Genomic DNA, 27,797 nt, shown 5'->3' on the forward strand with positions numbered 1-27,797 from the left:
GATTGGACAGATTCGTGCACGGTCAGTGGCGCCGCTTCGCTACCGGATTTAAGTTTTGTTTTTCGGTTGGGGTCTCAGACTCGAAGGCTTAGTGTGGCGTGAGTACAGAGTTTTGGGTTTAGGATGCTGGGATTGGGGAATGGGGCCATAGACTAAAAAGAACTTAGCGAGGGAGAAGTAGGTGCGGGGACCGGAAGAGGGAAGTTAGGACGTGCAAAGTGAAAGGTTTCAGGGGGGTGTTGGAGGATTGGGGAGCCATAGTAAGAGGGAGTCAACAGCGGGATGAAATGTAGAACGGGGGGTAGAATTTGGAGGTCCTGGAAATGCGTTCCAATATTCCCTCATTCCAGCATAGTCTAAGCCCCCAATTTCCTCATTTTTAGAACTAAGGAATAATAAAAAATACTTGACAGAATTGTTGTGGGGGTGTATAATTGAAAATTCAAGTCAGAATATCGAAAGATGTCATTTGTTCATTCAATGATAATTATTACTCTGTGCCAGGTAGTGTTTTAGATAATGAGGTAGTCATAAACGCAGTGGAAATAATGATGTTCCCACAGAAGTGGTTAGAGGAAGTAGAAAAGAAAGTTGAAGACAGAACCTTTTGAACCAAGGGAGGAAAATTATTGGTAAAAATAGTAATGATCTCCATTTATTGAGCACTTGCGTGTCAGACACTGTGCTCAGCTCTTTTATTCATTATCATCTAATCCTTACACCAACCTATGATAAATGCTATTCTCCCTCTCTTTTAATAAGTAACTCGAGTGTAGTAAGAGGTGTAGAGGTGAAGTAACTTGCCTTGTCACACAGCTAATAAGGGACAGAGTTTTGACTGAAACCCAAGCCTGTTAGATTTCAGAGCCCGAGCTCTGAACTACAATATTTTTTAAAAGGTGATCAATACTGTCAAAGTAAGCATATAAATCAAGGAGTGACTTGCTGGGTGGAGGATGGGAAACCAAGAAAGCAGCTGAATTCATTCATTTGGGTGTCTAATGACCAAGAAAATAACTTCAACTCAGATGTTATAGTAAGCATTGGTAGTATAGTGGTGAGCATAGCTGCCTTCCAGATGTTGTAGAAGTCAGACTGTGAGAGATTATAAAACTAAATGAGATGTGAATGTAGACACTGTTTTTGTTGATGTGCTGTAGTCACAGGCAAGAGAAGGAGTGAGGACAGTCTCTAGGAGGAAGAAGAGAAGTTACAGGTTCTTAGAAGGCTCTTTAAAAGTTCCAAGATATTCTGCGGTGCCTGGTGCCTGGCTGGCTCAGTTGGTAGAGCATGCAACTCTCTCTTTTTTTTAAGATTTATTTATTTATTTATTTGAGAGAGAGAGCATGCACAAGCAGTGGGAGAGGGAGAGAGAGAGAGAGAATCCTTGAGCAGACTCCCCACGGAGCTTGGAGCCTGACTCAGGGCTCAATCCCAGGACCCTAAGATCATGACCCAAGCCAAAACCAAGAGTTGGTTGGCTCTTGGTTTTGGCTTGAGCCAAACCAACCGACTGATCCACCCAGGGGCCTGAGCATTTGACTCTTGATCTTGGGGTCTTGAGTTTGAGCCCCACATTGGGCATAGAAATTTCTTTAAAAAAAAATTAAAGAGATTTCTTTAAAATTAAATTCTTTAAATTTAAAAAATTAAATTTAAAATTTAAAATTAAATTCTTTAAAATTAAAGAGATTTCTTTTAAAAAATTTCTTTAAAAACAAACAAATGACTAAAAAAATTACTATTTATTTTTAAGATTCATTTATTTATTTATTTGACAGACAGAGATTACCAGTAGGCAGAGAGAGAGAGAGAGAGAGAGAGAGAGAGAGGAGGAAGCAGGCTCCCCGCTGAGCAAAGAGCCCGATTCGGGGCTCGATCCCAGGACCCTGGGATCATGACCTGAGCCAAAGGCAGAGGCTTTAACCCACTGAGCCACCCAGGTGCCCCTCAAAATTATTTTTTAAAAGAATATTCCAAAGGGGCGCCTGGGTGGCTCAGTTGGTTGGGCGACTGCCTTCGGCTTGGGTCATGATCCCGGACTTCCAGGATCGAGTCCCACATCGGGCTCCAGGCTCTTTGGGGAGTCTGCTTCTCCCTCTGATCTTCTCCTCTCTCATGCTCTCTCTCTCAAATAAATAAATAAAATTAAAAAATGTTCCAAGGGCGCCTGGGAGGCTCAGTTGGTTAAGCATCTGCCTTCAGCTCAGGTCATGATTCCAGGGTGCTGGGATGGAGTCTCACTTCAGGCTCCCTTCTCAGTGGAGAGCCTGCTTCTCCCTCTCCCTCTGCCTGCTGCTCTTCCTACTTGTGCTCTCTCTCTGTCAAATAAATAAATAAAATCTTTTAAAAAAAAGTTCCAAGTTACTCTTAAATAGTTGTAGAACAGTGACATTCATCTTTAAGATGTCACCTGTATTTATAAAATGGAATATTATTTAGCCATATATAGGAATGAAAAACTAACATGCTACAACATGGATGAACCTTGAAAACATCATGCTAAGTGAAAGAAATCCGTCATAGCCAGCCACAAAAGGACCACATACTATATGATCTCATTCTTATGGAAGTCCAAAATAAGGAGCTCTATAGAAATAGAAAGTAGGGCGCCTGGGTGGCTCAGTGGGTTGAGCCTCTGCCTTCATTTCAGGTCATGATCTGAGGGTCCTGGGATTGAGCCCCACAATCGGGCTCCCTGCTCAGCAGGAAGCCTGCTTTCCCCTCTCTCTCTCTGCCTGCCTCTCTGCCTATTTGTGATCTCTCTCTCTTTGTGTCAAATAAATAAATAAAATATTAAAAAAAAATAGAAAGTAGATTAGTAGTTCCTTAGGGCTTGGGGGAAGGTAGAACACAGGGCTGATGGCTAAAGGATATAGGATTTCTTGAAGTGATGAAAATGTTCTATAATTGTGAGGGTTGCACATATCTGAATATACTAAAATCATTGAGTTGTATGGAATGTGAATTATATAATTGTATCTCTATAAAGCTGTTAAGAAAAATGTTGCCCATAATCCTACCATACCAACCCAATTGCCATTTTTATTTTCTTGGTAGGTTTTTTTTTTTTTTTAAAGATTTTATTTATTCACTTGACAGAGATCACAAGTAGGCAGTGAGGCAGAGAGAGAGAGAGAGGAAGGGAGGCAGGCTCCCCGCTGAGCAGAGACCCTGATGCGGGGCTCGATCCCAGGACCCTGGGATCATGACCTGAGCCGAAGGCAGAGGCTTTCACACACTGAGCCACCCAGGTGCCCCTCGGTGGTTTTTTACAAGAGACAAATTCGCCCAAGTTGAAGAACCTTTGTGGAAGGAAGTGAGTTTAAAGGAGGAGAGTAGTCATTTTAAAGGAGAGAGTGAGAAAAAGAGATGGCATGCTTGAAGGTTTGGTGGGCAGAAGGAAGCTAATGGAATGACAGAAGCAGAAATTGATTTTCCAGTTATGTCAAATGGTGATAAAGTGAAGCAGAGAAGGTAGGTAAGGGAAAGCCAGATGATCAGAGAAGACTTCGCCAAGAAAGTGACATTAGAACCCTCAAGGAGAGGGAACAAGCCATATATAGGTAAATGGGGAAAGAACATCATAAATGAAGTAGAAGGTGGGAGTCTGAGGTAAAGGTTTATCTGGCATGTTTGAAGAACAGCAGAGGCCAGTGTTGTTGGATCATTGAGCAGGGGGAGAGTCGTAGGTGAGGCCACAGAAGTCCCGGGATACCCAGATCATGTAGGACCTTGGAAGCCATTTTAAAGACTTTGGTTTTCTGACTAAAACTAAAAGTCTTAGGAGGCTTTTGAGCAGAGGAGTTTTGTGTTTTGACTTACATTTTATTTATTTTTTTATTTTTTAGAAAAGATTTTATTTGTTTATTTGACAGAGAGACACAGCGAGAGAGGGAACAGAAGCAGGGGAAGTGGGAGAGGGAGAAGCAGGCTCCCCGCTGAGCAGAGAGCCCGATGCGGGGCTCGATCCCAGGACCGTGGGATCATGACCTGAACCAAAGGCAGATGCTTAAGTGACTGAGCCACCCAGGCCTCCCTTGACTTAACATTTTAGATAGTCACTCTAACTGCTGTGTTGAAAATAGACTGCAGGGGCTGAATTTGAAAGTGGAAGCAAAGAGACCCGATAAAGAGGCTATTTTAGTCCTCCAAGCAAAAGATTGTAGTGGGTTAGACCAGGGCAGCATTGGCATGAGCAATTGTCTGATTCTGGATATTTTGGTGGTAGAGCCAAGGGGATTTGCTTTTGGATTGAGCATAGCATGTAGGACAAGAGGAGTAAAATTACTCCAAGTTTTTTGGTCGTAAGCAATTGGCAAGATAGAGGTAGTAATTACTGGAATGTAGAATTCTGAGAGAAGAGCAGGTTTTGGTGGAAGTATTTATCAGGAACTTGATTTTGGACTTGAGAAGCTTGAGAGACCTGTAAGACATCCAAGTGGAGATAAGAAATGGGCAATGAGATAGGTATGAGTGGAGTGGAGGCCAGAGTCAGTCCTGGAGGTAGGAATTTGAAAACCATTAGTGTGTACATGGTATTTAAGAATGACACTTTTTTTTTTTTTTTTTTTTGACACTTTTTTTTTTTAAGGATTTTTTATTTATTTGTTTGAGAGAGAGTTCACGAGTTAGAGGAGGGATGGGGCAGAGGGAGGGGGAGAAGCAGGCTCCCCGCTAAGCAAGAAACCTGATGTGGGGTTCAATCCCAGGACTCCAGGATCATGACCTGAGTCGAAAGCAGACACTTAACTGGCTGAGCCACCCAGTTGCCCCTAAAACTGACACGTTATACAGTCACCAAGGCCCTAAGTATAGATAAAAAAGAAGAAAGCAGTGACTGAAGATTAATGACCAGAGAGGGAGAAAGAAAACCAGGAACCTCTGGTGTCCTAGAAGGCAAATGAAGAAAGGTTTTAAGGAGGAGGTGCAGAGGCATTCTGGGGTTCCGAGCGGGAAAATGATCTAGAATTAACAAGAGTGATGATCTCTTCACTCTTGTTCACGAAATTCTTCTCCAAAGGATTGAAGATTATAAACAGATACATACAGATTAAAAGAGCACAGGAATAGAATATTATATCATCGTGCCCAAGATCAGAATGGGTTGACAAAGCATGCTTGATAAGCCAGGATTCCCCAAAGCTAATAAAATAAACTCTCCCCTTCCATCCTTCTCTCCTTCCTCCTCTCCCTTTCTTCTCCTCTTCTCTCCCCCTTCTCTCCTTCTCTTCTGTTCCCTCCCTGACTGTGAGGTTATCTTCATGAAAATTTCTGTGATAAGATTATTCAAATAGAGGAACCCAAGCCCCTTGTTAGCAATTGGAATGGAGATTGTAAGTGGACCTTACAAAGCTTATAAGTAATTTTTTCTTTCTTTAAGATGAAACAATAGATAAAGTTCACCAGGTGTCAGTGGCTTTGTATTTATTTTAAATTTAGTGTAATTAAATTAATTTCCATTTACCGTCCCTTATTAGAAACTTTTCTGCATCTCCCTCCTATTTCAGCAAAAGGACTGTCGATTCGTTTTGCATTGTTGCAGACAACCTCCATGTTAAGGAGGCTTTTCTTTTGTGTGTGCTTCTCCATCCAAACATTAGGTGCCATAATGATTTTACTCAAAAATAGTAATGAAAAATGCCTTATGAAGATTCAAAAGTCATAGATTTTCAGGATTTGGAATCACTTTAAAGAATCCTACATTGTAGAGCATCACATTCTCACCAGCATGTGATGGTGGAAAGGGAACCTGTCTGTGTATCCTGTACTGTTGTTTTTGGGTTTTGTTTTGTTTTGTTTTTGTTTTTTTGGTCTGTTCCTGACCCTTCATTCTGAATTTTTGTGTATTTGACAGGTGTGAAAAGGACAGGATGAACTTTACCCCAGTGCGTACCCCCGTCTGCAGAAAGTAAGACATTTGCCTATTTGCGAGTTGTTAAAGAATCAAGAGTTCTGTAGCCAGAAGCACAAGTTAGCTGAGAAACTGGAAAGGTTTTGGAAGTGTGTTTCCAACCTCTGGATTTGAACTATATTACATGTCATTTATCTATTCTTATTAAGTGCCATTAGGATTCAAAACTGGGACATATTAAATGTTGATACCTGAATCCAGGCAGTTTGAATGGGCCTGGCATAGTGTCCCTGGATCCCGAATTATAGAGGAACAGCCAGCATGCATAAGCAGGGGACTTTTAATTCTGGTTCTGCCCTCAGCTTCCCGCGCAACAGACATCCTCCTCCTCATCCTCTCCGCCACAACTCTCCACTGCAAAATCTCAGCAGGACCTCTTAGTTCATCCACTGGTCTATTTCCCAGAGTACTTACAAGGCAACTCCCTTTGAAGACATGAAACATTAAGTAAAAGAACATTTCTGTCACAAGCTTTTCGTGATTAAGAAAATACTAGGATTTTTTTTTCCCTTCATGATAGCTGAAAGTGAATTTTAGTATCTCTTCTATACACACTTAATAAAGGTGCTGACCGTCTCCATTGTTAACTACAGCTTTGGGAATCCATTATAAAGTTTCTGCAGGGAGTTAGCCAAAGTGGATTAATTTTCACAGGGTTTTTCCACTTCCACAGCATTTATTTTCTGATTTGGCATTGTTTCAGCTGAATGCTCTTGTTTGCTAAAAACAAACAAATAGAACTTCTTGCCTAGCCTTTCATTAGCCTTTGGTCTTGTCTAGTCTTGGTCTGCGTAATTTAAACGTTCTGATGCTGGTGTGATTGCGTGGTTACTAACTAAGGCTATATCTTCTAATCCTCAATCTTACATTTGTCATTTCCTTTCTTAATAATTTTGCCACTTACATGTACCTGTTCCTAAAAACAGTTTCATTTGGCAAGTTCCATTCTTAAATGGTAATATCTTCTACATATGCATCTACGTACATTTTACCACTTAATGTTGTTTGAATGATTCATTGATATTTGGATATCTCTAATCCATTGTTTCTAATGACTTTGAGTAATGTTCCATTTATATAAATATACCACAATTTATCCATTACCCTATTGAGTGAATGTCTGGAAGGTTTACCGGTTTTGTTATTACAAATAATGTTGCTATCAACATTTTCATGTGTGTTGCCTTGTACACATATGCATGAGTTTCTCTAGGACAAGAGGGATGGCGGTTTTACTAGATTCTGCCAAATTACTCTCTGTAGTGTCAAGTTAGATCCCACCAGTAGTGGAATGTGTTCTTTTGCTCTGTGTCTTTTTTTTTTTTTCTGTGTCTTAATAGTATTAAATTTTCTGTTATTACCAGGTCTTACTTGGGTAATATTTCATTTTTAATGATCTTTTTGCTCTTTTAACATGTATTTTGAATCTAGCTTTAAGCCTTTAATACTTGGAAACCGGTTCATAAAACTACTTACCAACCCAGAACATCAAACTTTGAAGGTTTATGAGCACCTTAATTATGGCACTTCAAGAACATAAACTTTTTTATTTAAGAAATTATAGTGTCTCATAGCTGTTCATATCGTTGAATGACTATGTCCTTTTTGATTTCTCACAGGCCGACGACTGTCTCCAAACACGATGTTCCCTGTGGCTTCAGTGGTCCCACCAAGTGGAAGAGAATGTCTTTCTTGGATTCGATGGAGTCAACTCCCTTGCCTTCCACGGAAGATCGTCTGGCTGTTCTCTGCCCTTCTCAGGAGCTTCTGGAATATTACCAAAAGAAGATGACTGAGTGTGAGGAAGAAAATGAGGACCTGCTGAAGAAACTGGAACTCTACAAAGCAGCTTGTGATGCACAGGTGAAAGGGATGACGCGCTATACCCTCTTAGGGCTCTGATTGAATCTGTTCATTTCTGAGAGCAGTGCCAGCTCGTACCATAAGCAGATATTTATTTAAGAAATTCTTTTTTTATTCCTTTCTGCCTCAGCCTAGCTACCTATCCACCCTGGGGGTCCCTCACTAGATCATAATCTCCCCCAGCTGCTGGACCTCTAAAACTCTTATATCTCGGTCTCTTGTATACTTCTAGATCTTTCACCCCCTTACACCTGACTTCATTTAACTTCATTGATAGCTCTGTAGCTCCTTTACAGTTCGGTTTTCGAAGCATTGCCTGCCAGCTTCTGAACTCACATCCTTCCTTTCTAATCCAGGCTCCACTGGGCTTCACTTCAGTAACTGTACTGCCTACATGGGACCCCTTGCTTATTCTGCCTTGCTTGCATAGCACAAACCCTAGCTAGAATTTCGCCCAGTTCCCTACCACCTCTTCTCTTGGAGCAGGATTTCTCAACCTTGGCATTATTGACATTTGGGGCTTGGTACTTGTTTGTTGTGAAGACTGTTGTGTGCATTGTAGGATTTGAAGTAGCACCCTTGGCCTCCACTCACCAGATACCAGTAGCACACTTCTTCTCCCATCCCCCCATCCCCAGTTCATGACCCATCAAAAATGCCTGCTGTTGCCCAGTTTCTCCTGGGGCATAGGCAAAATCACCCCCAGTTGAGAACCATTGTCCTAACACGGTTATATATCATTACAGAATAAATTCATGATAAACTTGTCCATCTGTATCCTTAGTCACTTTACAGCAGTTTTCTTGGCCTGTGCACACCTGTGCCATACCTTCACCCTCCACCAACCTGCAACCCCTTCTTAGTCCTCTTCTCTCCGGCCATCTTGTTTCTGAGTTCATGGAGGAAACACCAGCTATCACACATGTGCTCCCTTCCTGCCCATCCACGCAAGTTACCTACGTCTACATCCATGTCTCCTTTCTTACTGCTTCGGGGACGAGCTGTCTCTGCCTGTTCAAGCTGCACTGATCCCAGCAGTCCTCCTGACCCCCAACCCTTTCTCCTCCTCAGAAACCCTGCTTCATCATCTCTCTTCTCTGTGTGTTCTATTTTTAACTTTTTGCCTGACATTGACTTTTTGTCCTCAGTGTGTAAACCTACTCAGGTCTTTCCCAACTTAAAAAAACACCCTTCTGTAGTTGACTTTCCCCTCTAACTTCTCTCTTATGTAGGTGGCTCTTTCTCAACCATACCTTTAGAATAGCTTGACTTTGTCACCCACTCAGTGACCTCTTGACTGCAGTTTGGTCTCTGTCCTCATTGCTCCACTATAAGTCACCCCTTGTGGTCTTTGGAACCTGCCAGTCAAAATGATCTCTTCTCTTCATGGCCTTGGCAGTGTCTGTCACTATTGATCTCTCCTTTCTGCAGACTTGTCCTTTCTTGATTTCCTTTCCCAGTTTCTGTCTTACCTCTCTGACCGGTTCTTCTCAGTCTCCGTCAACAGCCCCCCTTCCTTAGTCTTAAATATCAAAGTTCCAGATTCCACTATATGGTCTTGTTGTATCCATGCCTTCTACTACCACATAGGAGATGATGACACCAAATAACTAATGTGGACTCATTTTTCTCCAGAGTTCCTTGTTAACACGTCCATGTCTGAACTGCTCTCTCTTTCCTACCCCACCCACACATGATCTGTACCACTGGTGTTTCCCCTCCCTCCATTCCTTATCTCTTTGCTTTTTCTTTATTCCGTGTCCCGTAAATGGTATCATTGCCTGCAATTCTCCCCAGCTCCTACTTTTGTCACTTGGCAAGTCCTCTTGATTCTGCTTCCTAAATGTCACTGCACCCATTCCAACAACTTAATCACTGTTCCCTCAACATTGGTTCCAACTCTCATTATGTCTCCTCCAAACTATTAAAGTGTCCTCCATACCAGTACCCAGCCTGGGGCCTCATACTTCCCCACTCTGCCCCTCGCTGTCCACTCCAGCAATACTGAAATACTTGGGGTTACCCAGACACTTAGGGCTCTGATGGTTCGGTCTTTCTCTCCCTTTCCCAAGAGTACCTGTCTTCTGGTAGTCTGTAGCAGTCTTCATCTTTCAAGTTCCAGCTTTGCCTGTGTTCTCTGACTTTCCAAAACCTGCAGAGGTTTTACTCTGCTGTACTTTCCCGTCTACCATTTTACTATGCATGCTCTTTTATGAAATAACTATTTCATTTTAGTTGTTTGCATGTCTCTCCCCCCCCCCTAAAATTCTTCAACTCTGTGGGCAAGAATCATACCTTTTTATCTGTGTTTTTCCAAAATTTTGTAATCCTTATTGCCTAGAAAGCATTAAAAAAAAAAAAGTGTGACTAGAACAGGTAAATCACATGTCGTTATAGGGTTCTGTAATCTGTAAAAGGAAGATACGAGAGCTTTGATGTTATAGGCAAACAGCACACTCACCCTGCAGCTGTTAAACTCAAGTCTGTACACAACCTGTTGTTGTCATTTGAATTCCATGTTGGTGAAACCATTCACTCTGTAATATTTCTTTTCTTTTCTTTTCTTTTTTTTTTTTTTTAAGATTTTATTATTTGACAGAGAGACACACAGGGAGAGAGGGAACACAAGCAGGGGAACAGGGAGAAGCAGGCTTTCTGCTGAGCAGGGACCCTGACGTGGGGCTTGATCCCAGGACCCTGGGATCATGGCCTGAGCCAAAGGCAGATGCCCAACCAACTGAGCCGCCCAGGTGCCCCCACTCTGTAATATTTCTGCATGACCTGATCCACCAGATCCAATCAGAGATACTCCCATGAAGTGCAGTATCTTTTCAATTACCTTTTTTCCCCCCCAGCATAAACTAGAATGGGATTTGCAGCAGAGGGAGGAAGAGATTGCGGAATTACAGAAAGCTCTAAGCGATATACAGGTCTGCCTCTTCCAGGAACGGGAACATGTTTTACGCCTCTACTCAGAAAACGACCGACTGAGAATCAGGTACCCAGTGGGAGAAGGGAAATATTGGAGTTCTATTTCTAAATTACACTAAACAAGATACATTTCTCTTAGGTTGTGTTCCCTAGAAAGCAGACTCTGAGATGGATACAAGGATGGTTAGTTGGGGGACTCAGCAATAATATCTATGAGCAAATTTGGGCAGAGGGAGAATTTGAACTGTGATTCTGTGGTAGCAGAGGCTTTAGCCAACTGCGCAGGGAGCTCTGAGGCCAGGACAGCCATTCAGAGGCAAAGGGGTTGACCATTTGTACCCCACAGTGATCACTCATTGGATGTTGGCTGTCACCAGGGAGGGGATGTAAATTTGAAAGAGGCAGCCCCCGTCAGCCTAGGGCAGTTCCTGGAGAAGGACTCAGCTCTTGGGTGATGGATGTCTTGGTCCTGAAGGTGGCATCTGAGCAGCATCCACTACTAAAATTTTTTTAATTGTGGTAAAATATACTTAACGTAATATTTACCATTTTAGTAATTTTCAAGTGCATAGTGCAGTGGCTGTTAGTATATTTATGTTATTAGGCAGCCATACCGCTATCCAGCTCTAGAACTTTTCATCATCCCTTATAGAAACTCTGTCCCCATTAAACAATAATTCCTTATCACCACCCCTCCTCAGCCCTTAGTCACCACTGTTACATTTTCTATGTTTTTGACCTCATATAAGTAGAATCATACACTATTTGTCCCTCTGTGACTGGCTTATTTCACTTAGCATGATGTTTTCAGGGTTCATCCATGTTGTAGCATGTATCAAAATTTTGTTCCTTTTTAAGGCCATATTCAAATTCAAATTCATATTTAAAAAAATCATTGCCAAATCCAGTATCACTATAGTTTTTTGTTGTTGTTGTTTGCTTGTTTGTTTTTTTAAGAGAGAGCACTTGTGAGTGGGTGTGGGGAAGGGGCAGAGGGAGAGGGAGAGAGAAAATCTTAAGCAGGCTCCATGCCCAGTGCAGAGCCCAACACAGGGCTCCATCTCACAACCCTGAGATCATGACCTGAGCCCAAATCAGGAGTCAGGTGCTCAACCACCTGAGCCACCCAGGCACCCCCAACTGTGTTTTAGAGTTTTAGGTCTTACAGGTAGGTCTTTGATCCATTTTAAGATAAACTTTTGTATATTGTGTTAGGTAAGGGTCCACCTTCATTCTTTTGCATTTTGGATATCCAGTTTTCCCAGCACCATTTGTTGAAAAGACTGTCTTTTCTCCATTGAAAGTTGAAAATCACTTGACCATGCATGTGGGACTTATTTCTGGGCTGTGTATTTGATTCCAGTGGTCTAAAGATCTATCATTATGTCAGTACCCCACTGTTTTGATTACTGTAACTTTGTAGTAAGTTTTGAAATCAAGATGTGTGGGTCTTCTAACGGTGTTCTTTTTCTAGATTTTCTTAACTATTTTGAGTTCCCTGAGATTCCATATGAATTTTAGGGTGGATTTTTCTATTTCTGAAAAAAAATGTCATTGAGATTTGATGGGAGTTGCTCTGAATCTGTAGATTGGTTTGGGTAATATTGACATCATGATATCAAGTCTTCCAATCCATGTACATGGCATCTCTCCATTTATGTATGTGTTCTTTTTTTCAGCAGTGTTTTTAGTATACAAGTCTTTCAGTTTCTTTTTTAATTCCTAAGTATTTTATTCTTTTTGATGCTATTATAAAGCAAATTATTGTCTTAATTTCCTTTTCAGATTGTTTACCATTAGTGTATAGAAATGCACCTGATTTTTGCATGAAGAATTTGTATTTTGCTACTTTGCTGAATTCTCTTATATCAGTTCTAATGGGATTTCCTTGGTTTGTTTGGTTTGGCTTTTGTTATTTTTGTGGAACCCTTCGGTTTTCTACATATAAGATTATGTCATCTGTGAACAAAGATAATTTTATTTTTCTCTTTTCACTTTGGTTGTCTCTTCCTTTTTTCTTGCCTACTTGCCCTGGCTTGGATTTCCAATACTATGTTAAATGGAAGTTGCGAAAATGGGAATCCTTGTCTTGTTCTCGATCATAGAGGAAAACTTTTGGTCTTTCACCATTGAATATGATGTCAACTATGGGTTTCCCATACATAGCTTTTATTGGGTAGAGGTTGTTTCCTTCTTTAGCTAGTTTGTTGAATGTTTTTTATCATAAAAGGGTTTTGAATATTGTTACATGAGTTTTCTTTGTCAATTGATGATTGTGGTTTTTTTCCTTTCATTCTGCTAATGTGGTATATTACGTCGATCAATTTTCATATGCTGAACTATGCTTGGATTCCAGAAATAAATTCCACTTAATCATGGTGTGTAATCCATTTAATGCTCCTGAATTTGGTTTGCTTATATTTTGTTGAGGATTTTCACATCAGTGTTCGTGAGGGATATTGGTCTGTAGTGTTGTCTCTTCTTCAGTTTTTAGAAAAGTTTGAGAATTATTGGTTTGTCCTTTAGATACTTGGTTGAGTTCACTAGTGAAGACATCGGGTCCAGAGTTTTTCTTTGTCAGGAGGTTTTTGATTATCAACTCAATCGCCTTAATAGTTTTAGCCTTGACCTAATGCGGAATTTCCTTTCAACTCTGGGCCACACTGAAAGCTCACCTTTCATGTCACTTGATATATGGGTCAGAGCAGTATCCCAGAGTATGGGATATGGTCTCTGAAGAGTCCTTTTTTCTACTTGGTAAGGGTTAGGCACAGTAATTTGTCCTTTACTTTGAAGGAAATGTCTGGTGATACCTAGATCAGACCCCTAAAACTTCACTGATGTGCTTTGAAAGGTTTACTCCAACCCTCTCAAGCCCATGTATCTTACCAAGGGTTTTAATGCATCTGCCATTTCTTGCCTATCCAATCTAATTTAATCTGATATCATTAGTAATGAACTAATGAAATCTGTGGTATGGCCAGATCCAGGTCTCTTCAGACTTATTTGATAGGATGCAGAAGAGTTAACATGGTTTTATGGAAAGGCTGTAAAAGTATACTATGTTCACCCCACACAAATGAGAACTATTTCTGGTCCTGTTAGGAATGGAAAGGAATGCATTTGCTTAATCAGTATCCATATACCATGTACCTAAAACAAGTTAATCTACTCTAGCAAAAACACTACTTCTAGGACAGTGACTGAAATTGGGACCTCCTTGACCTCCTTCGTAGTAGTCCACTGTTATCCTTCTGGTTTTGCATAGGTCATACTGTGAATTAAATGGGGATTTGATGGTGACTTTGACCCCTACATCTTTTAAGTCTTTATCTTCCATCTTGGCAGGGGTGGGGAGGGGCAGTTTCAGAGTCGTCTTCTTACCTTAACCCAGATGCCAAGAAACCAGTTTGGAGGCTTTGCCAACTACCAAATATGTCCATTCCAGTTATACATTTAGAGAAGGGGAAATTAACCATTGATTGGGTCTGGGCCCAGTGGACCCACTGTGAGCTGGGCCTGGTACAAAATTCTGTTGATTACATGGTTCCTATATACTCCAGTGCCATGATAATGGCAGGTATCAATGTCATTTCACACCCTGGATCCATCAGTCCTTGAATTACCTGTGTATTTCCTTTTCTCCAGTGTATAATTACTTAAATAAATGGCCATGGGTCTTTTGGGGAAAGACTAGGGGACTCATTATCATGTACTTGCTGTGGTGTCACCTAGTCTTACCTCCTGGGGACCCAGCTTCTTTGTCAAGTAATAATCTTTACGCTGGCTGAGGTGTGGAAAATGGATCAGAAATTGTGCTTTTGTGTAGGGCGCTGCCCTTAGCCTCCCTTTATCTTTGATTTATTTTATTTTATTTTATTTATTCATTTATTTATTTTAAGTAGGCTCCACATCTGATGTGAAGCCCAGTATGGAGCTTGAACTCACAACCCTGAGATCAAGACCTGAGCTGAGATCAAAAGTTGGACGCTTAACCAACTGAGCTGCCCAGGAGCCCATCTTAGATTTATTTTAATTTTTTAATCTGTACCTTGTTAACCACCCATCTCTTTTGCCCCTAAGAATACTGTATTCATTTGTTATTAAAGATTTTATTTATTTAGAGAGAGAAAAGGAGCACAAAGGGGAGGTGAGGCAAAAGAAGAGGGAGAGAGAGAGAGAATCTCCAGCAGACTTTGTGCTGAGCACAGAGCCCAACACAGGGCTGGATCCCATGACCCTGAAATCATGACCTGAGCCCAAATCAAGAGTCAGATGCTCAGCCAACTGAGCCACCCAGGCACCGCAAGAACACTATGTTCTATAAACCATCTCCATATCACAGACTCTGAAATCTCGTTTTAGAGTTTGCTTCCTTTATCCATTTCTGATATCAACTGTCTTAGGTTGGGTTCCCCGGAAAACAGACTCTGTAATGGATATTTGCTTGCAGGAGATTATTTGGAGAGTCCCTTCAGGGATAACCACCTATGAAGGAATAAGTAAAGTCTGATTGGGCAGCAGTAGAACTATTTAATTAATTACAGAAGACCTCAGCCAGTGCCACAGGGTGCACTGAAGCTGGGATGGCCCTTCAGAGGTATTCTGAATTGAGGCAAGGGAATTGGACTTTTCTGCCCTCTCATTAGCCAGGCCCTGGGTCCATTCTGCCCATTGGGTATACAGTTGGTTAAGGCAGTCCCTCTTGACTGAGGACAATTCTGGAGAGAGATTCAGCTGTGAGCCACAATTTACAACATTGCTGGCAGTTGGAGGAATGAACCCATTAGTGCTGAAAAGGGGAATCTGAGCAGGGTACCCCAGCATCTACTATAACTCTCTCGTAGAACCAACTAAGAAATTATTTTCTGGTCCCCTCTCTCAATTTCTGGATATAAATATCTGATGTTTTAAAAATTAGAGCCAAGGTCTCAATAAATCTTATTCAATTTTAATTTGATGTTGCCATTGTCTTAAAAATAGATCAGAAAGGAGATCCTTTAAATAGAAAAATTTACTTCCTCTGAACACAATGTGTGGTTACTCTCTTTGAGAATCGCAGGGAGCTAGAAGACAAGAAAAAGATTCAGAATCTCTTGGCTCTTGTGGGCACAGACACTGGAGAAGTGACCTATTTTTATAAGGAGCCTCCAAACAAAGTAAGTAATCTTTGGTACGGCATGGTAAGCATTACTTTTTATAAAAAAACAGGCTGGGGTCTATAATGAGAGCAATTTTGGTACTTGCTAAAGAAGATAGAAGGAGAATTAGCTGTCTTAGTCCCTAAGTCTTCAAAGCATTTTCTATAATTACAAAGAGCTTTGTGCTTTCATTTACTTTTTTTCCCCCAAAAAAACCTTGGGAGGTGGCATCATTTCACTGTTTGGAAACCTTAAAGCACAGAGGAGTGGATGTTTTGGGTGAGGTTAGAGAGGAAAGTAGGAGCTGACTTAGTGTGGGAGCAAATTTGCAATACTCAGATTTCTTTTTTATCTTAGTTTATGCTGCTGATAAAGTACTACATGGTCTTTATGAAAAACAGACAGATTTCAGAAATCTGTCATATAAAAGTGGCAGTCTCTTTTATCCCCAGAGATAAAGCTCTTTTCCCATTCATACAGATTTATGTGTATATATAGATATTTATGTGTATATATAGTTTTTTTAAATTTTTACTCTTCAATAAACTGCCTCAGTGAGCATCTTTGTGCATATCTACATATGCATGCTTTTGTGTTCCCATTATTTTCCTAAATGCCTTTGCCAAAGATGCCCCACCCCTTTCTTTTAGCAGATAGTATTAAATAACTCTGAAATTTAATTTTTTAGCTTATTTCACTAGCACTAAGTTTTGTCCACTTTGGTGTTCCTCATGTATGACATCCTTAATGATTGTGGTAATTTTGACCAATTGTATTTATGAGTAGTGTTTTGATCTATAGAAGTAAAGCTAAAAAGAAATACAACATTTATAGGAAAGCTAATTCTATACTTTTTGGGGTTTTTTTGCTTCTTCAGGTCAGCATTCACTCCAAGACTATCCAGGCTGTAGGTATATGTGAACAGAATGAATCTTCCTCAGCTTTCAGAGCAGGTACCAGCCGTATTGCTATAAATTCTCGTTGATGCAGAATTCAAAAACACAGTCAAATAATTAGATTTTGTTTCTACTGTGTAGTAATAATGAATGTTCATAATGATGTCTCTGCTGGTTTAAGATCTCACTGAGCTTTTTTTCCTTTAACCTTCCCGTGATGTTTTAATAAAGGTGAATAAAGAATACGTAATAAACATGCTTATAGGTGATAAAACAGATCTGGATAACTTCTGGGATCACAGAATGTTAATTAGCTTCTAAGCCTCAGTCTCCCCCTGCCCCTTTTTTTTTAATGGAAGTTCCAATTTTATTTCTTTCTTTGCCTTTTTTTTTTTTTTTAGAAAATTGAGATGTAATTGACATATAACATTACATTTAAGTATATAATGTAAGGATTCAATACTTGCATATATTATGAAATGATCACCACAATAAATCTAGATAACAATCATCATGACAGTGGTTACAGATTTGTTTTCCTTGTGATGGGAACTTTTAAGATCTGTTCTCTTAGTATGAGCTTCTTGAATCATCCTAGGAATTTTGTTCAGTGTAATTTTAGTGTTTCTTATTTTTAAAATAATCTTGTCTTTTGAAAATTGGGTGATCCATCATAACCAAATATTTAGACTTACTTTTCCTTATTCCTTACCTTTTCTGATTAAATATGATTTTATGAAGGAAACAGATATAACTTCAAAGGTAAATTTATTATATTCTTTAGAAAGATGAATATTATTATTCAGGAGACATCCTAGCAGAGTTCCTTTAGGGAGATTCCCATTTGAAAAAGTATTGCTATAGTCATTGTATGCTTTCCTTTTTCTTCCTTTCCTTCTCTTGTAGGTAAATGAAATCTGACTCCTCTGTAGAAGTCTGCTGATGCTCGAATAGCCAAAAGAAAAACTAAGTAAAGGTCTTGATTAATTTTTGTTTTCTATTTTAGATCCTAAAGTAAACAAAAAAAAAACAGCAATGAGAGAGAAGGAAGAAAGTTCTGAGCAGTATCAGAGAGACATAGAAACACTTATCCTACAGGTAAAGCAGATCAGAACAGTTTCTGTCCACAAGTTTAGCTTTGTGTAACAGATCTTTGTTATCATATAAGTATCTCCTTGCACACATATTATTTTTTCTTTTTGTGTGTATGTGTGTGTGTACATATGTTTTCTTTTTTTTTATTAACATATATTATTTGTTCCAGGGCTACAGGTCTGTGATTCATCGGTCTCATATAATACCCAGTGCTCATTACAACACACACCCTCCCCAATGTCCATCACCCTGTTACCCCAACCCCCACCTCTCCCCTCCAGCAATCCTCAGTTTCCTAAGATTAAGAGTCTCTTATGGTTTGTCTCCCTCTCTGGTTTCATCTTGTTTCATTTTTTCCTTTCTTCCCCTATGATCCTCAGCCCTGCCTCTCAAATTCCTCATATCATTGAGATCATATGATAATTGTCTTTCTCTGACTGACTTATTTTGCTTAGCATAATACCCTCTAGTTCCATCCACATTGTTGCAAATGGCAAGATTTCATTTTTTTATGGCCTTGCACATGTATATCTAGGCATCAAGTGATTAAGAAAATTTAGGTTGTTCCTAATTTCCAAGAGTTTATGTTTTAAAACAATTATTCTCTATTCAGCCATTCTAGAAGTGCTATTCTGAACCTTCTGTTTGTTTCGCTTATATGCTTAGCCCTACCCAACAAAACTATCATATAGTAAGAATTCCCTTTGTGGTTGGCCTGAGGGGATACACAGAGAGTTACAATTGCCTCTGCTGACAGATTGACCAGTAGGGGTATATCCATTTATTTAGTGCATGTGTTCTAAAGTCACCAATCATCCTTTTACCACCTGGTGATTGTGTAACACTTGCAACCATGGTTTTTTTTTCTAGGTGCACTCAAGTTCCTGTCCTTACTGGGGCCTGTTGCTTTAAATGACGGTCTCTGCCTTTGACCAGTATCTCCCCTGGGAGTCATGACAACCACAGTCAGAGAAGGAAATAACATGATACTGATTTTTCTCCACTTTTTAAATTAAAAGATGAAGAAAGGAGTCATTTTATTTCTATGCAACTACGGAGTCTTAGAAGGGAGATAGTCCTAAGAATCCCAAAAGGAAGATAGTGAAAAGCTGAAAATGTTAGGGTAGAGGAAACTGGATTTTCTGGCTTTTTGTGTGTGATGCAGATGCTGTGTGGTGTGGACAGAGCTTGCTCTTGTGTAGCCTAACCCCATGTATAAGACATTAAATAAAAAGGAGTACATTTAAGACTTTTCTCCTATTTGTTTCGCTGCCGTGCTTTTGTTTGTGGATTTTTTTGTTTTGTTTTCTAAAGTTTTCTGGAGAAAGACTTGCTTTTTGAGGTAAGAAGTAAGTGGAAGTGAGACAGGAGTGGATACCTCACCCCTTTTGGCCTGCCTAGGTGGAATCACTGCAGGCTCAGCTGGAAGAGCAGACCAAGCTTTCTAGAGAGCAAGTTGAAGGGCTCATGGAGGACAGACGGATTCGCATTGAGGAAATACAAGTTCATCACCAGAGAAATCAGGACAAAATCAAAGAGCTTACCAAAAAGTGAGTATTCAGGAAAGCTGCACCTGGCAGATCTTTTTCTTTTTTTTATTTTATTTACTTATTTATTTGACAGGGAGAGAGAGAGATCACAAGTAGGCAGAGAGTCAGGCAGAGAGAGGGGGAAGCAGGCCCCTGCTGAGCAGAGAGCCGACGTGGGGCTCGATCCCAGGACCCTGAGATCATGACCTGAGCCGAAAGTAGAGGCTTTAACCCACTGAGCCACCCAGGTGCCCCTGCACCTGACAGATCTGTAAATTTTTCTGAGTGGCTTGGAAGTTAACAGTCCTGTCCTTTAGCAGCATAGCACTGTGCAACTGAAAGGGATCTGGAAAATTCGTCTTCATCAGACACCCCTGCTTCTATATAGGTGGGTGTCCGGGCTTCTCCAGGAGTGTTGTTGATTCTTTTCTTGAATAGCTGCCGAGTAACCCCTATGCTCCATTTAACCCACTTGACTTTTAGCTTGACCTTAGTGGTGAAGAAATGTTCTCTTATCCACCGACAGGTTATCCAGTGCAGCCCAGTACTTGGGAACCTTTTCTTTTGTTTGGCCCTTCACGAATGTGGAGAAAATGACTACGTACCTGTGCAAAAACCGCAAATTCTCTGTCCTCACTGCTTTAATTCCTCACCTGCCTGCCTGCCTTTCCTCACCTTTCTGCAGTCGGATTTCATCCCCACTGTTTTACCAAGCATGCCCTTTCTAAGGTCATCACTGACTTCATAATCTCTTTATAGTGCCAGTTGTAACTAGTCTCATTCTGTATATTCAGTACCTCTGAGCTCCCTTTCTTTGAGATTAATTCTCTTTGCTTTCTGTAGCACCTCGCTTGATTCTTCTACCTGTCTGACCCTCCTCAGATTTTTTTAACGGTTCCAGTGGCCAGACTGTGCTGTACAGATCTCTTCCATAATGTTCGAACGTCTCCAGTTTACCACGACTAAAACAGACTGTTTATGTTCCCCAAGAAACATCCCTTTGTCCCATCTCAAACCTACTACTACATTCTTTTTCCCATTTAGTTTAAAGATATCCATCCTGTTTCCCAAGCTTCCTGACCTTAGAGTTATCTTGAACTCCCCACTCTCTTATTCCAGAATTCCAAGCCCTATTGAGTGTGATGAGCCTGGGAAGCCTCTCCAGGCTGTTCTCTCCCTCTTATTCTTCTCACATTGGTTTAAGCTATTCTTCTTCTTTTTTTTTTTTTTTTAAAGATTTTATATTTTTCTAAGTAATCTCTACCCCCAACATAGCACTCGAATTTGTGACTCTGACACCCAAGAGTCGTGTTCTCCCCGTCAGGGGTCCCCCAGCTCTATGGTTGTTTACATTCCTGCAGTAATCTAACTGTTCTTTCTATCACTGATCCCACTGCCTTCTACAGTCTTCCTCACTGTTGTGAGTTAGAAGTTACCAACCGCTCCATTAGGAGTTACCAACTGCTCAGAAACATACGATAGCTCCCCATTTATCTTATGATAAAGTCCTGCTGCCTCAGCATGAATTACTAGAATCTTTGTCATCTAGCATCAAATTAACCTTTTCAGTCTCAGCCCTTCCTCTACTGCTGTGTTTTAACCTGTCCTTCAGTCTGACCACTCATGTCTGTTGCTTATGGGATCCTTGCTGTGTGGCAGGCACTTTGCTGTGCGTGGTCATCTCTTCTCTGAACACTTCCCCCGGCAGAATTTAATTTTTCCTCCTCCACATTCCTCTGATGACTCGCCTGCCTCCGGTGGCACTAATCGCCACCTATTGGAGTTATGTCTGTTCCCCAGGGGCGTGCTATGGCCTCAGTTAAGCATCTGATTCTTGATCTGAGCTCAGGTTTTGATCTCAAGGTTATGAGTTCAAGCCCTGCCTTGGCCTCCATGCCCAGCGTGGAGTCTATTTAAAAAAAAAAGTGTGATGATTAAAATTGGATGTGATTCTTAAATTAAGATCTCTGACCAATACAGGTTAGAAAGTGCTTTGTGCCTCTTACAGACTCTGGTTTTTTGGTTTTTGTTTTGTTTTGGTTTTTGTTTTTAAGATGTTACTCATTTATTTGACAGACAGAGATCACAAGTAGGCAGAGAGGCAGGCATAGAGAGAGGGGGGGAAGCAGACTCCCCGCTGAGCAGAGAGCCGGATATGGGGCTCGATCCCAGGACTCTGAGATCGTGACCTGAGCTGAAGGCAGAGGCTTAACCAACTGAGACACCCAGACGCCCCACAGACTCTGTTTCTTTTAACACAGTATAATATGTTTTCGTGTGGCCAGCACATCTCCATCTTCATTTTCATGTTTGGTATTTTGTGCTTACACATAGCATGTTCACTTTTCATTGTATTTTAATTGTTTTTAAGGAAGCAGTGTTTTTAAATTGTCACAGTAATTTGTAATTTTATATCTGTCTTCCAGCAGATTAATAACCATCCTAGTTTAGCATTATCTGCCCATCTGAGCATATAATCAGTCCCTTACATTAGATAGATCATCCTAAGGATATTGAATGGCATGAAATCCAAGGCCTTTAATGACTGTCCTTTGGGTCTCACTTTCATACCATTTATACATTAACAAGACTATTTCTTGCTCAGTTTGTAATCAAGAACATAATGTAAACTAGAATAAAATAACTCATTGAAAGCACAAGAGATCTTGTGGTAACTGAATGTCTCTCTTTATACACATACGTATATACCTGAGTATATATATACATTTGTCTGGTGACAGTTATCCTGCTTTGTGCCTGCATTATGCTCTCACGTTCCCCTTATCTGTGTATCCTATTACTCATGAAAAAATCTAAGTTTCTCTGACATTATTTGGCCAGTGGAAAATTACAGTGATTGCCTCATGGTATTTAATATTCTTTGCAAGCAGTTTGATCATTTGATACAGTATTTTTCTAGAAAGTGTTGATGTTAAACTCATGAGTTTCTAACTTCTTAGGGATATCCTTTTTTGAAGATAGAAACATCATTTGCCTATTCCTAAATCTCAGTAATCAGCAGGAATCTGTTTAGTACTCTGTGTATGTTTAGTATTTGGTACTGTTCTTGACAATACCAAATCTTGACAATATGGTGATGGCAAGGCAAAAGTAAATGATAAATAGGGGATATGCTTTCACTCGGGTTAGAAAAAATATGCATGTTGGGGTGCCTGGCTGGCTCAGTTGGGAAAGCATGTGACTCTTGATCTTGGGGTTGTAAGTTTGAGACCCACATTGGGTGTAGAGATTACTTAAAAACAAAATCTTAAAAAAAAAACCACAAAAAACGAAATTATGCCTGTTGACGGTTAAAACATGACAAGGGCACCTGGGTGGCTCAATCAGTTAGGCATCTGCCTTTGGCTCGGGTTGTGGTCCTGGGGTCCTGGGATTGGGCCCTGAGTCAGGCTCCCTGCTCAGTGGGGGTCTGCTTCTCCCTCTCCCCTCCTGTTTATGCTTTCTCTCTCTCTCTCACTCACTCTCTCAAATAAATAAATAAAATTTTAAAAATAAAATAAAATAAATAAAACATGACACAGTCTATGAGCAAGTGTCAAATTATACCAGGGGTAGAATTTCAGAGAATGGAGAAACTAAATGGGCTAAAGTTGTCACGATCTCTCCATGGAGGAAACTGATGTTGAGAAAAGGACAAGATTTGATACCAGGCAGTTTACATGTGGAGTACAGCATAACTATTTTTGACATTTTAGAACTTGTGTTCACCCTTAGTCAGGGAATATAGTCCATACTTGTACAGGCTCTGTGTAGATATTTTTGTAAATCTTTTAATGATATAAACTGGAATTAGCATTGGGAAAATATCAAGACCAGTCTACGTTGGGCACATGGGTTACACAGTCAGTTAAGCAACTTAACTTGATTTTAGCTCAGGTCATGGTCTCAGGGTGGTGAGATGAAGCCTTGCATTGTTCTCCACGCTCAGCAGAGAGTTTGCTGGAGACTCTCTCTCTCCCTCTCCCCCCACCCAATGCATGCGTGCATTTATCTCAAATAAATCTTTTAAAAAATATTTAATTTTTTTATTTAAGAGAGAGAGAGATCATGAGTGGAGTGGGAGGGGCAGAGGGAAAAGCAGACTTTGCCGAGCAGGGAGCCCAATACAGGACTCAATCCCAGGCCCCTGGGATCATAACCTGAGCCAAAGGCCGAGGCTTAACCAACTGAGCCACCCAGGTGCCCAGTAAATAAATCTTTAAAAAAAAAAAAGACTAGTCTGTGAACTAGTGTGCATTACACTTTGTCCAGTAAAACATGGAAGTTTACCAGTGATCAGATTGTGTCTTTTAAATACTGCTAGTGATATTTTATAGAATTTATGTATTGCACAATTTTTAAAGAACCCATATCTTCCCTTTGTTTGAGTAACTATGTACCATATGTACCACTAGGCATGGTGTCCACATTTGTACTTTCTTTCACAGTCTCCATCACACCCAAGAACTTCTCTATGAGAGCACAAAAGACTTTTTGCAACTCAGATTTGAAAGCCAAAATAAAGAGAAGTCGTGGATGCTTGAAAAGGATCATTTGATGTCGAAGATTAAGCAATACAGCGTGCAGTGTAAGAAGAAAGAAGAAAAAATTGGAAAAGTTTGGCCAGTCATTCATGAGACTCATCATAACCAAAATGAATATATTAAGGTAGTTTTCTTATGTCCTACAGAAATTGTTAATTTTTCTGGAAAAGTTGAAAGTACTCAGAGAATTCCAAAGAACCTGAGAATTGTCATACAAGATCCATTTGGTCCAGAAAGCTGTTGGAGCAGCGGCCTCAAGAACTAGGTTTCAAAGAGTAGCTTATCATTATAGTGTTTAGGGATTTAGAAAAGTGAACTATTGATTGATCCATTTATTCATTCAACAAATATTTATTGCACTCCTACTGTGGGCTAGGCTCTACAGTAGTAGATAAATTAGACCAGGTCTGCCTTTGTGGCATTTACATTTTTTTTTAAATATTTTATTTATTCATTTGACAGAGACCACAAGCAGGCAGAGAGGCAGGCAGAGAGAGGGGGGAGGAAGCAGGCTCCCCGCCGAGCAGAGAGCCCGACGCGGGGCTCGATCCCCGGACCCCGGGACCACGACCCGAGCCGAAGGCAGAGGCCCAACCCACTGAGCCACCCGGGTGCCCCTGTGGCATTTACATTTTAATGGGTGGGGGGTAGGGAGGGAAGACAGGACTGGCTGGCTCAGTGGTGAGAGCATGCACCTCTCCGTCTCTTGAGTTCAAGCCCCACATGGGGTGTAGAGACTATTTAAATAAATAAAGAAACAAATGAATAAATAAAAACTTTCATGGGTGAGAGGGTACAGAAACAAAACAGAGAAAATGAAAGCTTATTTTAAAAAATGGTGTTAAGGAATTGAAAAGATTATATGAAGATTTTATATAGTTGCTGAAAGTCTGCTTTTATAGGGAAGCACAGGGATCCTCTGTGAAGTCTGATATTGTTGCTGAGACCTATAAAATGGTACTGAGCTTGCCATACAGACCTAGGGGAAGAACATTCCAGGCAGAGGGAAGAGCAAGTGTGAAGTATGTTCAGGGAAGAGAGGGAATATCATTGTGGTCATGGAGGGATAAGCAAGAAGAAAGTGGTAAGCAGAGAGGTTGGAGGGTGGGCAGCAGGCAGTCGTGGAGGGCCTTCCAGGGCCTTTACATGCCTGGTAAGAATATTTAGCTCTAAATGTTGTATGTCTTTGAAAGATTGTGTGTAAGGAAGAAACATGAGCTGACTAAGGTTTTTATCCATCATTCCCACTGCTCAATGGAACATGTATGTGTTCTTGTTTCTATTTAAAGAAGAGCTTCAGAAATTTGTGCCAAAACATATGTTGTCATATCCTACTTGGTATAGTTCTAAGCTCCATTATCTGACCCTTCTCAGAGCCAAAAATACTTGTTTTATTTTAAAGAATTTCTACTGTGGACACTTTAAGAAAAGGTTAAGAGAATCATCTAGAAATAGGAGGCTTTCAGATGTTCTCCAATGTTCCTTGCCATCTTGTTCCTTAGCTCGTTTTAGACTTCTTGGAAATCATTTCTTTCCTTTCTTTTGTTGCCTAAGTACTATTTGAATTAGCAAAATTGTAATTTTATTTTCCCTCTGACCTGCAGTCCCTAAAGGATAAGTTAGTTCAAGAGAAAAAATTGTCCAACATGTATCAAGAGCAGTGCATTTCTCTAGAAGAAGAACTTGCCCGAATTCGTGAGGAAGAGGGAGTGAGGAGAGAGATCTTCAAGGTACAAATTCTCTGCCACTTCTGATGGGGTGGGAAGCGCAGATGCTCTGGGAATGTGTCCCTCTCTTCACAAATGCCTTGCCATGTCTCTATATTTAGGATCGCACTAACAAGATGGGGAAGCGTTTACAGGTGATGACAAGACGCTATGAGGCCTTGGAGAATCGGCGCATCCTGGAAGTAGAAGGCTTTAAGACAGATATTAAGATTCTCCGGCAAAAGCTGAAACACTTGGAGCAAATCCTCTATAAGGTAATCACTGATCCTGAATTACTGAGAGGGGGAAAAGGCGTGCAGGTAAGGAAACATGGTCGTGAGGGCTCCTCAGAAGAAAGACAGGCTGTTTCTCTGGTGGTACACCCTAGTGGATCAACATCCTTTAAGTCTCATTAAAAGCAGCTTAAGTACACAGCAGAGGGAGGACACAGTAGACTGAAATCATTGCTAGTCTGCACCATCGTACTTCCATCTGAGTTAAACTTAGCAGAAAGCTTCCTCCTTCCCAGATCAAGAAGCAGATGAAAAGAACTGTGTCTATTTTACCAATGGAGAGAGAGCGAGTGAGTAAGGAATGAAGTAGTTTCTCCCCTCAAACACAGCTTTATTTAGAATTCAGGTTGCCTCAGAATCCTTCTTAGATTTAAGCAGTAATCCACATATCCTAAATGATTGCTATGTGCCAAATGAGGTTAGTTACAGAAGAGAAGCTTTTTTTTCCCCATTCTTTGGCAAATTTACCAGTAATGTTTATATCGGCCTCTGTTTTTACTCATTATTGTTTGTTGACCTCTATCTTATGGCTTCTTTACTATCATATAGAAAAGCAGAGTCTCATGCCTTTTCTGCTTTAATTCTACTCTACTTTTTCTCTCTCTCTTTTTTTTTTTAAGATTTTATTTATTTATTTGACAGAGAAAGATCACAAGTAGGCAGAGAGGCAGGCAGAGAGAGAGAGAGAAGCAGACTCCCCGCTAAGCAAAGAGCCCGATGCGGGGCTCGATCCCAGGACCTGAGATCATGACCTGAGCCGAAGGCAGCGGCTTAACCCACTGAGCCACCCAGGCGCCCCTACTTTTTCTTTCTTTTAGTCATTAAGCAAGCTAAGGATTGAATTTATCTTATGTGCTAAAAGTCTGCCAAAAAGGAGCCAGCATAGCCTAATCTTTATGACTGATTTCTTTCTCCTGGAATGTGCCATAATCATTTCTTTTTTTTCCCAATCTCTAGGCAACACTGAATGCTCAGGCAAACCAGGATCTTGCTATTCTGTGTGAGGTGCGTGACAGCAATAGACGGGCACATAAGCTGCAAGGAGAACTAAAGAACCTTAAGTCCAAAGTCTTTGGTCTGGAGAATGAACTTAGACTCTGTTGACGTTTACGTTTAACCATCGCCTTCATCTGGAATAGGTCTGCTTCCTAAATCTGAGGAAAAGGTCCTTTTCTCCCAGAAATTATGCACAGAGCCAGCTAGAATCGTGATATCCGTTATTAAGAAGATGGGGCTAGGAATTGGGGACCGCTAAAAGAGCCCTTCTTGCATGCTAAGCTTTAGCTATCATTTTTGCTGTCCTATTAACCTTTTTTGTATTTTTGGTCTGGATTATAACCTGAATCACTTAGGGACTTTCCCACATTATTTCTCATTTATAATATGATGACAGTTTTTGTTTTTTTAAGAAGGCAGTGATGGTGAAAATTCCAGAAGGAAGTATTTTTTTGCTATGAGCTTGATTGGGTGTCAGAAGTTGAAACTCTGCCTGAGACCAAGGCACCCTCTGAAGTTGCCCAAGGCAGCAAATCACAATTTGTCACATGTAAGCAGATAGTAATTCTGCTATTTAACTCTTCCATTGTGAGCCGAATTACTTTTTTGGATACCCAGTCTCAGTAAGTCACCAGAGGGCACTAGAGACCCTAGTCTTTTTCTTTTTCTTTTTTTCTTTTAGAGACGCTATTTTTAAGCAAAATGTTCATCTAGGAAAATAAAGGTGCCACTTTGGTAAGAGTGAGTGAAACTTTAGTGATCCTTGTATGAAAGATCATTATTTTACCAATAAAATGCTTTTTAAAAAATAATGTATAAATCAACTATTTTTCAATAAAAATGTAATTTAAAAGATTCTAGTTTCTATAATTCTTGTTAAAACCACATT

The 27,797-nt window shown here is 40.4% G+C and overlaps 1 protein-coding gene across 1 annotated transcript; it reads left to right on the plus strand.

Moving 5' to 3' along the window:
- On the plus strand, positions 1 to 27,757 carry CCDC77 (coiled-coil domain containing 77). Its single transcript, XM_080811948.1, has 12 exons — positions 1 to 98; positions 5,858 to 5,911; positions 7,534 to 7,777; positions 10,633 to 10,775; positions 15,771 to 15,867; positions 16,727 to 16,802; positions 17,752 to 17,843; positions 19,242 to 19,390; positions 23,818 to 24,037; positions 25,518 to 25,643; positions 25,742 to 25,894; positions 26,870 to 27,757. Exons 2-12 carry the CDS (start codon positions 5,874 to 5,876, stop codon positions 27,014 to 27,016), a joined length of 1,485 nt encoding a protein of 494 aa, XP_080668074.1. The 5' UTR covers positions 1 to 98; positions 5,858 to 5,873; the 3' UTR covers positions 27,017 to 27,757.
- The last annotated feature ends 40 nt before the right edge of the window (positions 27,758 to 27,797 follow it).

Source organism: Martes martes, assembly GCF_963455335.1.
Source record: "Martes martes genome assembly, chromosome: 8".
NCBI lineage: Eukaryota > Metazoa > Chordata > Mammalia > Carnivora > Mustelidae > Martes > Martes martes.

Bases quoted from the DNA above. Each gene is read 5' to 3' on its own strand.
- CCDC77 (XM_080811948.1), top strand. From the start codon at position 5,874: ATGAACTTTACCCCAGTGCGTACCCCCGTCTGCAGAAA. The intron at 10,776-15,770 runs GTACCCAGTGGG...TGAGAATCGCAG, and splicing joins AACGACCGACTGAGAATCAG to GGAGCTAGAAGACAAGAAAA. The intron at 15,868-16,726 runs GTAAGTAATCTT...TTGCTTCTTCAG, and splicing joins ATAAGGAGCCTCCAAACAAA to GTCAGCATTCACTCCAAGAC.